Here is an 18,101-nt window from a genome sequence, read left to right on the forward strand (position 1 = left end):
ATTTATGTATTTCTGAAATTGAAACATAAAATGATGAAATTTTGCTTTCAAAACCCAAGATACCAAAGGAATTGTATGCGTGAAGTGGTGGTTTGACCCCATGCAATTTTATTTTATTTTCAAATTTTAAAAAAAGGAACAAAAGCATTGGTATTCTAATATGTTGGTATCTTATTGATGCCAGATGTCTTTGCCTCTACTCAGTGATGTAACCTAATATTTATATTTGAAAACATACTGACCTATCAAAGAATTTAAATCTGGAAAAGACCTTAGAGATCATTTTGTGCAAGCTCTTTGGAGATTTATATAAACGGGAGATCTAAGCCTCAGAGAAGCCCCGTGACTTGCCAAGGTCCCACAGCTAGTTCGAGCCAGAATGGAGACTGGGACCCAGTTCTCTTTTAATATCAACAAAGGCTCCACAAGACTCCACAGGCAATCCATGTTGAAAACTGCGCTTTTAGCTAGAAAAGGTCAGATTCTGATTTTCTTTTCCTGCAACTTCTGATAACATCTTCCTAATGAATCTTTCTCAGGGAGATTATTTTGGGGAAAATGTACCATGGTGGATGTGAGGTGAATTACAAGATGGGGAAAACTTTAGACCTTCGCTTGCCTCCATGATGAACTCTCAGGGTTTTGGAGGCAGACACAAAACTACATTGCAGACATTTTCAGGATGATATTTTTTAAGTCCATTTTTTCTTACCACATTCTGGTTCTCATATGATCTCAGTTTTTTGTTTTTTTTTTTTTGTCTTTGTGAGAATGTTTGCTTGATCTTGTAATAGTAAACAGCATTTAGCCAATAATGGCAGGCCTGCTAAGAACTGCGTTCCAGGTTGCCAAAACCTCAGAGTGTTACTCTTCAGGGTTCTGGTGACAAAAGCTGCACTCGGGTTTCCGATGGCTAGGGTGCTTGCTTCTGTCTTCGCTTCACAACATCCCCTGTAATTTACTCCAAGGTTCTGGCAGATTGCTGGACCCTGTCGCCAGCTGTCACCACCCCTCCTTCCCATCCGTATTTGGCAGTATCTAAGAACACAGGCATGCCAGCAGAAATAATAGTAGCTGTGATATAGCAACGTCAGTGCCATGGTCCCCAGAGACAAGATCAAAATTTGGCACCTTTTCCCTCAACACAGAACTAAAAATGGCACTGACCTTGCTACTTGGTGGTATATAATTTTCTTTAATTATACATTTTGGTTTCAAGTATACCACATGCTGGCTTTTAAGTATCAAACCAACATACATTGGTTAAAAACAATGGTATGCCCTTTTTTTTTTCCCTATGGGGAAGAAGTGGAATCCTAGAATATCATGGATTCCTTTCATCTCCATCAGCCTGGAAAGGTAAAAGCAATGTATGCTGTAATTTCTTTCACTGGAATGGTCTTTGAGTTGGAAAGAAAATGTCTTCATAGAATTTCACTACCATCTTGTCTCAAAATTATCTCAGTTAGTGAGGCTTTTTTGCTCAACATTAACTGGGAAAGCCCACAGAAAAAAACTAGGAGGCTTTGGAATGAATTTTTTTAATTATATAAGTAATATTTCATTGTAAACATCTTCAGATTGGTTGAATCCAAGAATACCATGAGACAACCTAGAAAGCTATAGTCTATAAAGTAGACCATTTGGCGGTTAGTTACATAGTTTGCGATAATGACAGATGGCTTCACATCCATGTGTGTTATTTCTAGAGTTGATATCATGATAATTTTTATCATCAACGTGGGTGACAGTATTAAAAGTATGCTCATTAAGTTTATAGATGACAAATGTTAGATATATTACAACTAACTTAAAAGGGTTCTGGGACGCCTGGGTGGCTCAGTTGGTGAAGCGGCTGCCTTCAGCTCAGGTCGTGATCCCAGGGTCCTGGGATCGAGTCCCACGTCGGGCTCCTTGCTCAGCGGGGACGCTGCTTCTCCCTCTGCCTGCCACTCCCCCTGTTCCTGCTCTCTCTCTCTCGTTCTGGCCAATAAATAAATAAAATATTTTTTAAAAATAAATAAAAGCATTCTGACTGGGAATCATCTTGGAAATCTATGTTCTCTTGCCCCCAGAAAAAGGGAGGAATTAGACGAGGTGCCCGCAAGGCTTCTTGTGACTGTTAACAGTCTCAGGGGCCCTGTTAGTCACCCCCTGTTTCTCAGGAACCAGTGCAGTTACAGAGATTCAGGCCTCTAAGATCAACTTTCAGCAAAGTATTGAAAAAGCTGAATTATATATTAAGCCTGTCTTATTTTTTCATAGCTAAAATTCTATCATTTCTTCTCTTTCTTCCCAAAGTCCTCTCTCTTTTTCCCCCCGATGTGCCTGTTTTACCCCCTCACCACAAAGATCCATTTCTGTTTCTCTTACAACTCCTCGCTCCTCACAACTGCAGAAAGTAAAAAATTTATTCAAAGAATGGGATGTTTTAGGTAAAATACTACCAAATGCTATGGTAGGGCAGGGTAGTTATTCATTCCAGGAAGGCCTCGTGAACAAATGTCATGTCAACTGGACTTCGAGGTATTGGTGAGATGTCATCCAGTAGAACTTGGGGGCGGTATCCCAGAGGCCAGGAATGTTAGGAGCAAAGGCGCAGAAGCAGGGAAATTAAGGGCATGATTTAAATGGTGGACAAGCAAATCTGGCCAGTTCATGGGCCCTGTGATATATTCACACGGTTATGCAACAGATCTCCAGAACTTTCCATCTTACAAAACTGAAACTCTACACTTTTTAAACAACAACTCCCAATTTCCCCTTACCCTGACCCCCTGGTAACCACCATTCTTTCTGCCTCTATGAATTTGAACTACTTTAGATACCCCATATAAGTGGAATCAAAACCGTATTTATCGGGTGCCTGGGTGGCTCACTTGGTTAAGCGACTGCCTTCGGCTCAGGTCATGATCCTGGAGTCCCGGGATCGAGTCCCACATCGGGCTCCCTGCTCAGCAGGGAGTCTGCTTCTCCCTCGGACCCTTCCCCCTCTCATGCTCTCTCTATCTCATTCTCTCTCTCAAATAAATAAATAAAATCTTTTAAAACAAAAAACAAAAAAAACCGTATTTATATCTTTTGGCAACTGGCTTATTTCACTTAACATCATGTCCTCAGGGTTCATCCATGTTACAGCCTGTGACAAGGCTCCCTTCCTTTTTAAGACTGAGGAATATTCCATTGTGTGTATATATTCTTTATCCATGCTTCTGTAGATGGACCTTTGGGTTGCTTTTGCCTCTTGACTGTTACAAATAGTGCTGCTTTGAACATGGATGTGCAAATTTCTCTTCGAGAGACCCTGCTTTCAGTTCTTTGGCGTGTATAACCAGAAGTGGCATCTGGGTCATATAGTAGTTCCAGTTGTTTGTATGTATGTATGTATGTATGTATGTATGTATGTATGTATGTATTTATTTTGAGGAACCACTATAGTGTTTTCCATAGCAGATGAACCACTTTACAATCTCATCAACAGTGCACAAGGCTTGCAGTTTCTCCACAACCTCACCAAGACCAGTCATAGTGTTTTAGCACTACAAATCAGTCTGGGAAGGCCATGAGCTGACAGTCATTAACCCAATACATGAATTTGTTTAATCAGATTGCTTCCCGTCTAACCCCCGAGATTTCCACTGAGCAAGCCTTTCCTCACTCTCCCCTCTAGCTCCTATCTGATGAAGTCACTTGCCATTCTACACTGGATATCTTTCCTAGGGAACACCTGGGAACCTTTTAGAGACGAGCACCTGCAGGTAGGGTGTAGGGAAGGTGAAAATACACATCCTTTAGTTATGCTATGTGTTAGATGGACTACTTTTAAATAAAATTTTAATTTAGAAAAGTGTACAGATCGTAAGTGAACACACCAGTGGACCCACTTCCCAGATGGAAAAATAAAAATATTACCAGCATTCAGAAGTCCCCTATGGCCTCTCCCGGTCATTACCTAGCCCCCCTCCCTAGAGGTAATTACTCTGGTAATTACTTCTGTTCCTACCAGTTAATTTTACCTGCTTTTGAACTTTATGCACATTGCCTTATACAATATTCATCTTTTTTTGTGAATGGGGTCTCTTGCTCAGCACTGTGTTTCTGAGATGTACCCATGCCATTGCACCTGGCAATGCCTTGTTCATTTACTTTGGTCTATAGAGTTCCTTGGTTGACTCCAATGATATGGTATGATATATGATAAACACTATAATTCGTTTATCCTTTTTACTGCTGGCAGACATCTGGGTTTCCAGTTTGAGGTTATTACAAATAATGCTTCTGAGAGCATTCTTGTTCATGCTTTTTGGTGCTATGTAGATACATATTTCTGTTGGATATAGAGACAGACTTTTGTAGACCAACTGGGGACTGAACCATCATTTCTAAGATTTTTAATGTAAAGAAAATACATGCGAATTCCAAACAAGCAACTTACAAATGATTTTGCGAAATGCAGCCATTTTCAGTGAGTCAACATCTTGTATTCAGAAGCCCATTTCAACAAATGGACAACCTCTGATTATATGTGCTGCTGTTGAAAAAGAAATAAATCAACAATTTGTGTTAAGATTTTTTTTAATTCCTTAAATTTTAGATTCAAAACAGTTGAGATTAAAAAGGACAACAGCTCAGTATAGGAAAAGGAATCCTGACATTGGGTCAAGAGATCTGGTATCATGAGTCCTCTTTATACACTACCTTTTTTTTTAAAAAAGGCGTTGGGTCAGTCACTAACCTGCTCTCTTCCTGTGTTTCACTCGTACAACAGGAATGATGACCGCTGCCGTGCACCATTCATTCGTTATTAGAAGATAATAGACATCGGGGCACCCGGGTGGCTCAGTCGGTTAAGCGTCCGACTCTTGGTTTCGGCTCAGGTCCTGATCTCAAGGTCCCGAGATAGGGCCTCACGCCAGCCTCTGCACTAGGAGTAGTGTGTGCTTGAGATTCTCTCTCCCTCTCCCCCTTCCACTCGTGCTCTCTCTCTCTCTAAGATAAATAAATCTTTAAAAAAAAAAAACAAGTTAATAGACATCAAGCTATTTTCAAAGGTAAAGAACCCACTTGAGCAGACATACAATGTTACTGCGGTCATTCACAAATTCCCCTCTTCCTTGGATAACATTTTAGATATGAATCCAGCCCCCACCCCTCATTAAAATCACCCAGAGATACATAGAAATAACCGTGTGAAACTATGAAACATGATATCAGAAACTAATTTTTTTAAGATTAAGTCTACATGAATGCTTTCTATAACTTTAAAATACACACGTATAGGGTTCACATGTAATTTTTTAATTGTTTTAAAGAGTCTTAGAGGGGCGCCTGGGTGGCTCAGTAGGTTGTGCCTCCAACTCTTGGTTTCGGCTCAGGTCATGATCTCAGGGTCGTGAGATCAAGCCCCGCGTCGAGCTCCATGCTCAGTGCAGTCTGCTTGTCCCTCTCCTTCTGCTTTTCCTCCAGCTTGCGCTCGCTCTCTCGCTCCCTCACTCTCTCTCTCAAATAAATAAATAAAATCTTAAAAAAAAAATACTCTTAGAATTAACCAAAGTAGCCTGTCGTGAATTTTCATCCTTATCATATTACTATAAAATTTTCTTCTACAAAAGAGTGGAGTGGAAAAGTTCTTGTACAGAAGAACCATGCCTGCATTACACAAATGTTACTTAGAGGAATCTTTGCCCATCCTCTGCCACCAAATAGTATCTCTGCCTTCCGTTTTCTAGATCTAGTAGAAAAACCTTATCTATCCTGTGGCCCTCACTGAAGGTACATTTCACTTCCTTCGGTACAGATTTTCACATTCCTCGGCCCCCTGGGAGAACAGACAGGTGTATTGGGCTAAGCCCTTTGTGATCAGAAGGTCTGGGTTAAAGGGCAAGGTCTACTGTTTGCCTGCTTGAAACCTTAAGCTCCCCAAAAGCCTCAATTTTCTCCGATTTAAAATGAAAAAAAAGTAATAGCAGTAAGTATTCATTGGAGTCTCCATGAAGATTAAATGAGATAAAGCAGGTGAAACACTAGCACAACATTTGATATATAATAAGTGCTTAATGAATGTTTTCTCTTAAAAAAGAAATACTGCATCGTGATGTCCTAACACCAACACAAGAACAACATTGCTGCCGGCCGATAACTCCTCACCTAAACTATGTGCCCAGAGGGGTGAGGGACCCCGAAGGGGCACAGAGCTCCCAGCCACTCCTTGACACTCTGGGTACACCAAGGATCGATTTTCACTATTCACGAGTAGTGGTGCCACAGGCCCTCCCGTGGGTTCAAATCTTGCTTTCCAACTCGGGTATTGAAGAATTGGGCTCATCCTGCTGTATTTACATATGTATTTTATTTCACTGATTTTCCCTTATTTGTCTGCCAAGACCTTCCCATACAGCACTATTGTGCAAGTGCTCAGAAATTACTGTAGCATTTTTTTACTTTTACGAGTTTGCTGCCTCCCTTGGTCTCCCCCTCTCTCATTTTTGGAGTCAGTTTTACTAACACCCCGTATTTGTAGAAAAATCTCAAGTTACACATAATGAGTGTCAAGAGCATTGCTAAATACCGAACGCCAAGATTTTCAAAGTACATAATATCCCAAGACCAAACAACTTGTTGGTCTCTGTTTTCAATGCAGTGTTAAACAAGATATAATATTATTTGATATGGTTCTCATTATACAGCATCTTAAATAGACTGGGATTTCATTTTATTGAGATTTACTCTAAGAAGAAAATATATAATAAAGCTATTGCCCATCTGGCAAAAAAAATAAATAAATAGCTTTCCAAACAGAAACATAGCATTACTTTCTCACATTTGACATCTGTGCAGGATCCCGTGGATTATCTCTCTTCTTCAAAGTCTATTAAAACCAATAATATAAGCAAATCTATCATTCAGGAAGACTTTTTATGTTACATAAAAGCTCACAATGATGATAAATTATTTTGTTAGAAACTTTGACCCTTTTGGAATATTTATCATCACTATGCCAAAGTATGTCTGTCAAAGCTTTTACTGTATGCAGAACAAGTTCCCATTATTTTATTCAAAAATTGCTGAAATACCTAAAACCTTGAAAAAAATGTATGAAGTGATAAATGTTTAGAAAGCTCCTGACATTTTGCTACTCAAACACTATGTAATTTAATGCAAAATGACATATGAAGTTATACCTCCTTACAAGTTGACAATTTGTGAATTCAAGGATTCTATAACCTATATCTCAATCCTTAAAAAAACCAGAGCTTGAAAGGAATTGCTGCCAGATTATAATTTAAGAAGGGGAGTATATACATTTGTTAAAAATATACAGAGTAGATGTAACTATGTTTGTATGTGTTCGCTGTGTTTCTTATTATAGCATAATTTTATATCAGGAGTGGTTAACAAAAGAATGTAAAACGTGTAGAATACCCGCAAACTATTGAATCTTTTTTTTAAAACTTTAATTATATAAAGTACTAGTGGACTTTCACTCAACTGCTTTTCATATACCATTATGCTAATATAGTCATTATTTATTAATAAGATCACACTCTATTCTTGGCCATTTACTTATTTGTTTTATATTTATTTACTGTTCCCTTCAATTACTATATTTTTATCCACAACAGTGTTTTCTTAGATTTGCAAACATCAGAACGTCGATTTCATTTACCTACAGACACTTATTAAGACTACTAGGTATTGGGCACCAGATAAGGTAAATGAGGTACAAAAGTGAATGAAAGCAGTCTTGGGAGAGATGCTTGACCCAGTCAGGGAAGGCTACCCCACAAAGTTGGTGTCTACCATCTGAGCGATGAATGGGTATTTTACAGTGGATGAAGAGCCTTACAGACAGAAGGAACTATTTATTGAGAGGCAGCGTGGTCTGGTCAGGTGACTTCAAAGAGTTCAGTAATCTAGGGGCACCCGGGTGGCTCAGTCGGTTAAGCGTCTGCCTTCAGCTCAGGTTGTGATCCCAGGGCCCTGGGATCTAGCCCCGCGTTGGGCTCCCTGCTCCATGGGGAACCTACTTCTCCCTCTGCCTCTCTCTCTCTCTGTCTCTCATAAATAAAAAAAAAAAATCTTTAAAAAAATAGTTCAGTCATCTAGAGTCAATAAATAAATGAAATCCCTATGTACTAAGAACGGTCCTGCTATGTACCAGCTGTCCATGATATACCCCCATAGACCTATCCTGTCTAGAAATTTCACATCAATTAAGTAAGGTAGGTTTAACCAACCTCACTTTTTAAGTAAAACGAATGTTAATAATATTCCATCATTTGTCCAAGGTTAAATTCTAAATTGAAGATTAGACCAAAATCTAACGCCACCTAAAGCCCCTGCTCTTTACACTGCCAATTTAATTGTGTTACTACATATATTACATATTTAATAAGGGCTTGCCTTTTGACAGTGGTAGTCATCACACTATTTCTAACAATACTTCTTAAACACTATGTCTTTCTTCACCTCTCTGGTAAATTCCATATATATATATGGTGAAATGTCAAACAATGTCCAAAAAAATCTTTCGTGATACGGTAATATGATCATCCCTGGGTTTCCCTAGGGTTATTTAGCCTCCTTAGGGATTAATTCTGAAACTGTATTCTGTGGAACACAAATGAAAGTTTAGTTGAGCGTTAGTGGTCAATATCACAGGGATTATTCTTGTAAGTATTTCAAATAAATTAAGAAAAATAATATAAAAAATTTTAAGTATATTACATTTGTAAATGTATAAAGTCTTATAGTTGTCTATTTTCTAAATATTTCAAATAAAGAAAATTAGTAAATCCGTTTACAAAATTTTTATAAATTTGTAAGATTATCATACCCACATCAGAAACTCTACATGAAATTAACCTGACACAGCATGTTGCTTCATCTGTGCCGTTGATGAATTGAATGTCATAAACACATCTTAAATCTAGAATATTCAAATATTACTATATTTTGTGCATATAAATCCATTCTGATCATTTCATATGCCAGCAAATTTATCTGGGAGACCAATTGTTACTTTTTACCTTAGTCCAAGTGAACAGCATCATGTTTCTTGAGAATCTACAGATGTTGCAACTAAGTATTCCACGTGTGCAAGTGGCCTGAGCTCAAGCAGGTTTGGCGGATGCTGCTACAGAGCATTCGACCACTTACCTAAATGACAGAGGGCAGTGGAACTCAGAGCAGAGCAAATAATCATTCATTCCTAAGAGCCTCCTGGTACCTATATTGCACAGCATTGCTACCTAAGCTGCATTTGTTTGAGGAACGGTTTCCTTTCTAATTTTTATGTGCAATTATCTTTGGCATTTCAGAACATGGAAATTTTCACTTTACATGTGAATCTTGTTATAAACATGTTTACCATTTGCTATACTGCTTAAAAACAGCAGAGCTTTAAACAACTTGTATTCTTTGCTCCCAGCAATGCATCTCTTTGGCCTCAACTGGCAGTTACAGCAGACTGAAAATGACACATTTGAGAATGGAAAAGTGAATTCTGATACTATGCCAACAAACACTGTATCATTACCTTCTGGCGACAATGGTAAGAGAAAGAATTATGTGTCTTGTGTGTTTCTTTTAACATCTCTTTTCCATAAATTTATTTTTATCCATGTCACATCCAGCTATATCTGGGAGAGGGAAAAGATTTTGAAATACAGATGTCATCTTTTAATGAGGGGTTTTTATTCATTTACTTGAAAGATTGGAAGTTCACATTTTTATTATAGGAATAATACGATTTTCTGCCTTCTGATTTGATGGCTAGGCTTTTCCGGCTTTCCCTCTGCAAGTGTGTATTTTGTCTTATTTTTAGTCTGTAAATAGGCTGTACTTCAGTACATCATCTCATATATTATATCTTGGGTGTATTAAGCTTTTTTCATTCAACTAGCATGTGGAGTTGGAATACTATATGAATTTTGTTTTAAAAGCTTTCAAATACAAGACACATTAAAGGATTATAATTTATTGACCTTTCCTCTGCTTGTCCTTTCTGTAAACCTTCAAAAGTTTGCACTTTGGGCTAACAGACTTTCAGATCATTTGGTTCTGAATTAAAAACAATTTAAGAAGCTTGAGAATGCTTCCTTTCATTTTTCCATATAAACACCCAGGAAAATGTATATCTACCTGTGTATATTTATATTATATGTACTTGTCCATTATTTTGATGTGTGTGTGTATTTTGACCCTTGGCAATCTCTGACTTTTTGCAAAATGTCATAATATTTTGTATCTCAAAGCAACCGGATCAAGATACCTTTTTTTGTCACATAAATATATTGTCTGCCTTTAAGCATTTCCCAAGCTTTTCTTCCCCCTTTGTTTCTTCTTATCTCATGTATTTGTATTCTGCTTTGGCATCAATTATGTCCGTCCTCATGTGGCTAGTTTCTTTGCAAGACTAAAAAGAAGCTATTGTGTATTTATAGATAACATAAATATATTTATGTTTTTATATATATATATATATATATATGCTGCCATTTGACATGTCCCCATTCACTATGACTAATGCCTTTATCATTTTTCTGTTCTCTGTTTTCTCATCTTCTGTTTTATTTTAACAACAATAATTTATGGCATTTCTCTTCCTTCTTAGGGAGACTGAGGAATTTTATAAGATGTTAGATTTTCATGGTAATAATAAATACCCTTTGCCCCACACCTGTATGGAGCCTTTTGATATAAAGCTCCACATGTTCCAAGAAACTATAAGTGGTAACGTATTAGTAATGAAAACTGTAGGTGGGGGAAATTGCAATTAAGTAAACAATTGTTTAATGTTTTATACACTGATAACAGATGAACCGCTTAAGAGTGTTTATTTTGGGTTTCTGTAGATTAAAATGTAGCCTGTCTCTTAAAGCGGATGGTTTCTATGAAAAGAGCCTGATGGCACATACTAACCACACGTGGAGGGAACTTTTTTTAGACTCAAGAAATTAGACTAAAAAGAGAAAGGCTTATTGTAGATATGTTTAGTTTTACAACATCCTAACCTTTTATCATGGTTAAGATGGAAATAGAGCGCAGCTAATCAGTTTCACAATACTTAAGCAGCATAATACTAAGAGAGCTACGGATTGAGAGATGCTCCCCCAGCCTCATGCTGGTTCCTGGTATTCTGCCGGGGAGTACCTTCTCTGCTTGAATCGGCAGCATTCCTCAGCTCCCATAAACCATGTTCAAATCCTTAGCTTCTTCACCTGTTTACTTTGTAACCTTGGTCAGGGTGCTTTCATGGTTCAGATCCTAGAAGAAGATTTCAGGACAACCCTGGAATGAACTGCCTGGGATCATTTGAAAGAACATCATGGGGGCGCCTGGGTGGCTCAGTCGGTTAAGCGTCTGCCTTCGGCTCAGGTCATGATCCCGGGGTCCTGGATCGAGCCCCGCATCGGGCTCCCTGCTCGGTGGAGAGCCTGCTCTCCCTCTCCCTCTGCGGCTCCCCCTGCTTGTACTCTCTTTCTCTCTCTCTGTCAAATAAATAAAATCTTAAAAAAAAAAAAAAAAACCCATCATGTACATACGGCTTCAGAAATTCTGTGGAGTTAATAGAGTTTTAAACTCTTCTCTATGACTACAGTAAGAAATCCACATTATGTCAAAATCCACAGACCCATGCACATACCCATCTGAAATACGTTTCCCAAAATAGTGCTTCTCCTCGTTTTGTGACATGCACCCTGGTTTTCTCACTCTGCTGCATTTCCCATTTATACAAGTGCTGGTTGACACAAAATTTCACGGTTTACAAAGGATGGTGGTCCACAGTTTCAGTAACACTGCTCTGAAAGTCCCCTCCTCTAGGAGAGACTGGAGTTCCCCCACGTGATCATAGAATGCACTGCGGACAGTTGACTCACATGAGCCTGTCGGACTGTATATACACGGAAGCAAAGAACCTATCTTCTAGCCTTGTAAAGAAGCCCCCCACGTAAGGAACAGCCACCAGATGCCCCAGGATGAGTTAGGAACTCTGGAGAAAAACTGATCCTCCAGCTGTCAGCTGGACTGGGGATTCATAGTCATTCCTCCTTACGGAAAGGAAGGCTGTCTCTGGGCTCAGACCTTGTCCACAAAGTGGGACCTAATTAGTAGTCACTTGTCCTCTTTATTATTTCTCGGATAGCACCCCCCCCCAAAAAAACCCCTAAATTATAAGGAATTCCTATTTCCGTTTTTCCAAGTAAAGATTCTTGGTATGTATCTCTTAAATACTTGCAGTCACGGGGTTCAGGGGGGCAGGAGGGGACTATATTTACAAGACAGAGGAGGTACCTGAAAATCACAGCTTTTAAACCCCTGTGATGATCCTGCACTGTCCAGACACCATCGTCCACAACCTCAGCTTTATCCAGAGAAGCCTATCACATCATCTCTTTAGAAATTCGAGATCACCACCCTTAAGAGAGCCTTAGAATTCAGAACAAAGCTCATTAGGAGAATTAACTGTGCTAAACATAATGAGACAATTGAGTCACGGCTTCTAAATACAGTACTTTTGTTTATGCAGTCCTATTTCATTCTTATTTTATAAATAGTGTTCTAAGGAACACTCATGCTGTTAAGGCGTCAGGAAACTCCAAGCTAGCTTGTAAGCCCATTTGAATGGAAGCTTCTACGTGGTATTTAGTATATAAAAGAAGAATTTCTGTTATATTCCACAAGGCCATCTTTGACTGCCACTTTTAAAGATGAGATATCAGAAGTGTGGGGTCTCAGGCAAAACTGATGGAAGTGGACAGTGTGAATGTAGAGGTGAGAATGAGGCCTTTTCAACTTCCAATACCAGTCTCTTTCCAGAAATTAAAATTATTCCCTGGGACCAAGGAATTCATTTAGCCTAATGTACTGGAAAGAATGACACAGGCCTATATTCAGATCCTAGCTCCTTCATTTATTTACTTTGTAACCTTGAGCAAGTTACTTAACCTCTCGGAGCCTCAATTTCCTCATGTGTAAAGAGGGAATCATAATACCCATCTCCTGGCTCACTGACCCCAACAGTCTGGCCGCCCTACTTTTGTTCCCTTACAAACTCTCTTCCACATTGTTCCACATCTTCCTACTGCCCTCAGAATCCCCGCTCTCTCAACAGATGGGCCCTTCTCTTCAACCACAGATAGAAACCTCCCCAGGAAGGTTCTCTTAATTTCTTAAAATCAAAATCCTCATTCCTCTGCATGTCTGGGTCTGTACTTCCACTCTTTGCCCTGTATTCAAGGCTAATCTTTCCATGAGCACTCTTGATCCTGTTCCATATCTTCCAAATTTGCCCACTGTGGACACCTTCCGTCAACACGTGAACCTATGGAGGCCTCTCAATGTCTTAAAAAAAAAAGCCAAAAACCCCTTGACTCTCCCTTCTCCCACAGCTCTACCCTATTTGTCCCTTCTCCCTTCACATCCAGCCTTCATGAGCAGAGCATCTGTATTCGCTATATTCATTTCTTCGCTTTCTATATACTGCTTTCTCATAGCTGTTCTCTACCACAGTGCATTGAAACCGATGTCTTCTTGGGTTATCAGTTGCTATGTTGGTAGCATCTGTGAATACGCTTCCATCTTTATCATACTGGAGTTCTTGGTAGCATATAATTGTTAACCTATCCCTCCTAAATGAAATGCTCTTTTCTCTTAGCTTCTGTGATACCGCATTCACCTTGGCTCTCTTCCTGACTCTTTGGCAGTGACTTCTCAGTTTGTTGAGTTGACTCATCTTTCTCTGTCTGATCCCTCAACATTGCCGTTACTCAGGACTCTGCTCTTTTTTGGAATATGATTCCTCTGGGTTCTCTTAACAGCTCTCCAGGCTTCGGTCACATTCTGTATGCTGTGTGCTATGGTACATTTTACCTACTCCCAAATCAATATGTGAGGTGTAGATATTTCTCTCTTTGAGCTCCAGACATCCCTATGCAAAACCTATCCAAGGCCCTTTGGAACTTCTCCACCTGGGTGTCTTCCAAGCTCCTCAAACTTCACAGGTCTAAAACTGAACCCATTGACTACTTTAGTTCTCTGTTACTGCATAATAAGCCACATCCAGATTCAGTGGCTTAAGAGAACAGTTGATATCACCTCTCCTGATTCTGTAGATTGACTGGGAAATTCTGGTGATTGTGCTTGGGTGTTTTCGTGCAGTTGCTTTCAGATGTCAGCTGGGGCTGTTTGAAAGCTCCACTGAGCTGGAAGTCCAAGGTGGCTCACTCTCATGGCTGGCACTTGGTGCGGGTGTTGGCTAGAACTCAGCTGTGGCTGCTGACCAGAGCATTCCATGGGGCTTGGAATTCTCAGAGCATAGCAGCTGGTTCTGAAGAGAAGTGTCCCAAGAGGGAGCATTCCAAGAGACCCACACAGAAGTTACAAGCCTTCTCAGCTCCTACAATATTGGACACTTGAGGATGTCACTTCCATTACATCCTGTTGGTCAAGAAAGTCAGTAAGATCAGCCCAGATTCGTGGGAAGGAGAATTAAACCCTGTCTTGCATGGGGAAATGGCAGGGATTCATTTCATGAGAGCATGTGCGATGGAGGATATTGTGGTAGCCATCTTTTGGAAAACACAGTCGCCATATCATCTCTCTCTTTCCAAATTTGCCTCTCCTTTGGGGCTTTTGGGTCAAGAAATGGCATCGTCATTCACCTACTTACCTGGGCCAGAAGTTCAGGAGTCATGTCTGGCTCCTCCTACTCTCTCACCTCCAGGTTCAATAAGTTCTCTAGTCCTGTCAGTTCTAACCCCACAGTATCTCTTGGATCCATCATCTCTCACCTGGATTATAGAAGCCACCTTCTGTCTGGGCTGTTTTGTCTCTAGTCTTGCTCACAGAGTCTTCAAACACACATTTGAGATATCAGGACCCCGCCTGAACCGCTCCAGTGACCTAGACTCCGTCAGATGCCTTTAAATGATTTACAGGGCTCTCCACAATCTGTCTGTTCATCACACCATACTCTAATATAGAAACAGTATAGGAGGCAGATAGAGTATAGGCTTTTAAGCCAACCCACCTGGCTTCACATCCTAGTTCTGATCATTAATGGCTCTGTTACTTGGGACAAGGTATATATATATATATATAGCTTCTTTGGCCTTAAGTTTTCTCATCATTAGAACAGTCTTAAGGATTCAATGGAAATACTTGAAACAGTGTGTAGTATGTAATAAATGCTTGAAAAATGGTAAGTGGCTATCATTATTCCTACTTAATGTATGTCTTCGTTGCTAGAGTATGAAGCACAGATCATATCTGTTTTCCACTGCTTTGTCCCAAGTCCTCAGCCCAGTGATAGACATGTAAAAGGTGCTCAATTAGTGTTTGTCAAGTGAATAGGTGAAAACAGTACAACTAAATGCTATAAAGTATATAAAGAGCCCAACACTGTGCCTTGCAAAGTGTACACAGAGCAAATCTTGGTAGATTTGGTTAAGTATTGAAACGCTGTCACTTACTGGGTGGCTTTACATAAATGACCTTCCCTAACCTCCTGTTTCTCCACGCAGTAGTACTGAGGTTTAAATCAAATCATGCATGTAGGCTGCCAGGCAGTGATTGGAACATGACAGGTATTTGATACATGACAAAAATTATTAGTTCACTCTTTTTAACAGAGTTCCAGATCATGCACTTGTAATTTGTAGCTAAATTTTTAAGAAGATACATTTTAAATCAGCATCAAGATTATTCTCTAAAGTAATGATGGAGGGGCGCCTGGGTGGCTCAGTCGTTTAGCATCTGCCTTCAGCTCAGGTCATGATCCCAGGGTCCTGGGATGGAGTCCCACCTCGGGCTCCCTGCTCGGCGGGAAGCCTGCTTCTCCCTCTCCCACTCCCCCTGCTTGTGTTCCCTCTCTCGCTGTGTCTTTCTCTGTCAAGTAAATAAAATCTGGAAAAAAAATAGTAGTGATGGAAATCCTTATTATTAGTTATTTGGATTTTATGAAAGGAATCTTACCCTTAATATTCCTTTGAATGCATAGTATTGTACAGTTATTTATTGAGCATATATTACATGCCATGGCACAGAGCAAGGCTTTGAGAGTATAGCAGTGAAAAAAAATAAAAGATAATCACAGTTGTTCTCAGAGCATGTGAATTGCTAGGCAAGATAGAAATCAAGCAGGCAATTACAATGAGTTGGCAAATGCATACCTAGTAGGGAAAAATAGAGGGTACTGTGGCAGGATATTTCTTTTTTTTTTTTAAGATTTTAGTTATTTATTCATGAGAGACAGAGGAGGAGAGAGAGAGAGAAGCAGAGGGAGAAGCAGGCTCCCAAGGAGCAGGGAGCCCAATGCGGGACTCGATCCCAGGACCCCGGGATCATGACCTGAGCCGAAGGCAGACGCTTAACCATCTGAGCCACCCAGGCGCCCTGTGGCAGGATATTTCAATACTACTTTATTTGAAAGGAACAATAAGACAAATGCCAAAATTTAGCATAGAATAGTTTGGGATCATATAAGACAAAAAGCCATAAATTTTGGCTAGTGTAACTCTGGCAAATTACTTCTCCAATCAAAAAAAAAAAAAAAAAAAGCAAAAAAAACCAACCACTGCTTTTGTACACACTTCCAGTTATAAAATAAATAAATAAGTTATGGGGTATAATGTATAGCATGGTGATCATAGTTAATAATAATGTATTGGATTTTTGAAAGTTGCTAAGAGAGTAGATCTTTTTTTTCTTAATTTTAGTTAGTGAACATAGAGTGCAATATTGGTTTCTGGAGTACAATTCAGTGATTCATCATTTACATACAACACCCGGTGCTCATCACAGTGCCCTCCCTAATGCCCATCCCCCATCTAGCCCGTCCGCCACCCACCTCCCTCCATCAACCTTCAGTTTGTTCTCTATCCTCTATCATTAAGAGTCTCTTATGGTTTGTTTCCCTCACTAAGAGAGTAGATCTTAGAAGTTCTCATCACAAGAAAAAAGTTGTAATTATATTAATTACATAATTGTTAATGTGAAAAAATAACAAGACTCCCTATGGTGATTACTTCACATTGTGTACAAATGTCAGGTCATTTTATTGTACTTCTGAAACTAATATAATGTTTTACATCAATTAGTTAGGAACAGAAAATTTTTCAACTCCTTTTGTTTGAGTACGAATTTAAAAACTACATATATATATGATTCATCCTGTTTAAACAAAATAATTCCAATGCTTTTAAACTTTATATTATTGTTCATCATGTATGAATATCCTCAAATACTGGACAATTTCAGAGAATCAAATTTTATAGAAGTTAAAGATTGACTATGATTTGAAGAAATGGGCTATCAGAGCTGCAGGTGCCTTGCGTTTTATTCAATATTATATTGTTTATACACTTTGTGTTGCCATGTGCAATAGTTCCTTACTTAGGTGCTGTATTGATTTTGTTCATTAAACTATGTTTGCAAGGTAGTTATGTTTTATTTCACTTCGCTTGTGATGTCACACTCTGTGTCCACAATGTTAAGTTATGGCATGTGGTTGTTTATAAAAAGATATGTTCTGGGGCACCTGGGTGGCTCAGTCGTTGGGCGTCTGTCTTCTGCTCGGGTCATGATCCCAGGGTCCTGGCATCAAGCCCCGCAATTGGGCTCCCTGCTCGGCGGGAAGCCTGCTTCTCCCTCTCCCACTCCCCCTGCTTGTGTTCCCTCTCTCGCTGTCTCTTTCTCTGTCAAATAAATAAATAAAAATCTTAAAAAAAAAAAAAAAAAGATACGTTCTCTCAGAGATCTCAAAGTCAGGGTGTGAATCCAAGGTTAAGTCATAGAAGTGGAGGGTGGGCTATTGATTGTAAATGCCTACCCTTGCTTCCTGACATCTTAATTATTAGTGCCTCCGTGGAGCTTCAGATGATATCATCATTCACCCTCCTCAACAATTGCGTTAGACTTCTACAGTTGGATGTCTTTAATAATTATGGGCTTGTTTACTCACATTATGTGCAGGCAGCAGATTCATGATATGGAATGGCAAAATAGTATTTTGCTCTCTCTGTTTTTTCTGATGTCACAAAATAATTTTCAGACAGATACCAAACCTCCTAATTACCAGTATGATTTAAGTGTTCCAT

At 39.4% G+C, this 18,101-nt stretch overlaps 1 protein-coding gene across 12 annotated transcripts in view; it reads left to right on the plus strand.

Annotated features, from left to right (window-relative positions):
• The window catches only part of TENM3 (teneurin transmembrane protein 3), a 447,649-nt gene that overhangs the window by 298,279 nt on the left and 131,269 nt on the right, over positions 1–18,101 (plus strand). For 11 of the 12 annotated variants that reach the window (XM_088020902.1, XM_088020899.1, XM_088020901.1 and 8 more), the window contains one exon: positions 9,431–9,553. In XM_088020902.1, coding sequence (XP_087877028.1) covers positions 9,431–9,553 — 123 coding nt within the window. Of the gene's footprint in view, positions 1–9,430; positions 9,554–14,220; positions 14,248–18,101 lie in introns of all 12 variants that reach the window. The other variant, XM_088020906.1, reaches the window with a different exon arrangement.

Source organism: Eumetopias jubatus, unplaced genomic scaffold, assembly GCF_037043125.1.
Source record: "Eumetopias jubatus isolate StellerSeaLion01/CBP00866 unplaced genomic scaffold, mEumJub1_p1.0 scaffold_2, whole genome shotgun sequence".
Classification (NCBI taxonomy): Eukaryota; Metazoa; Chordata; class Mammalia; order Carnivora; family Otariidae; genus Eumetopias; species Eumetopias jubatus.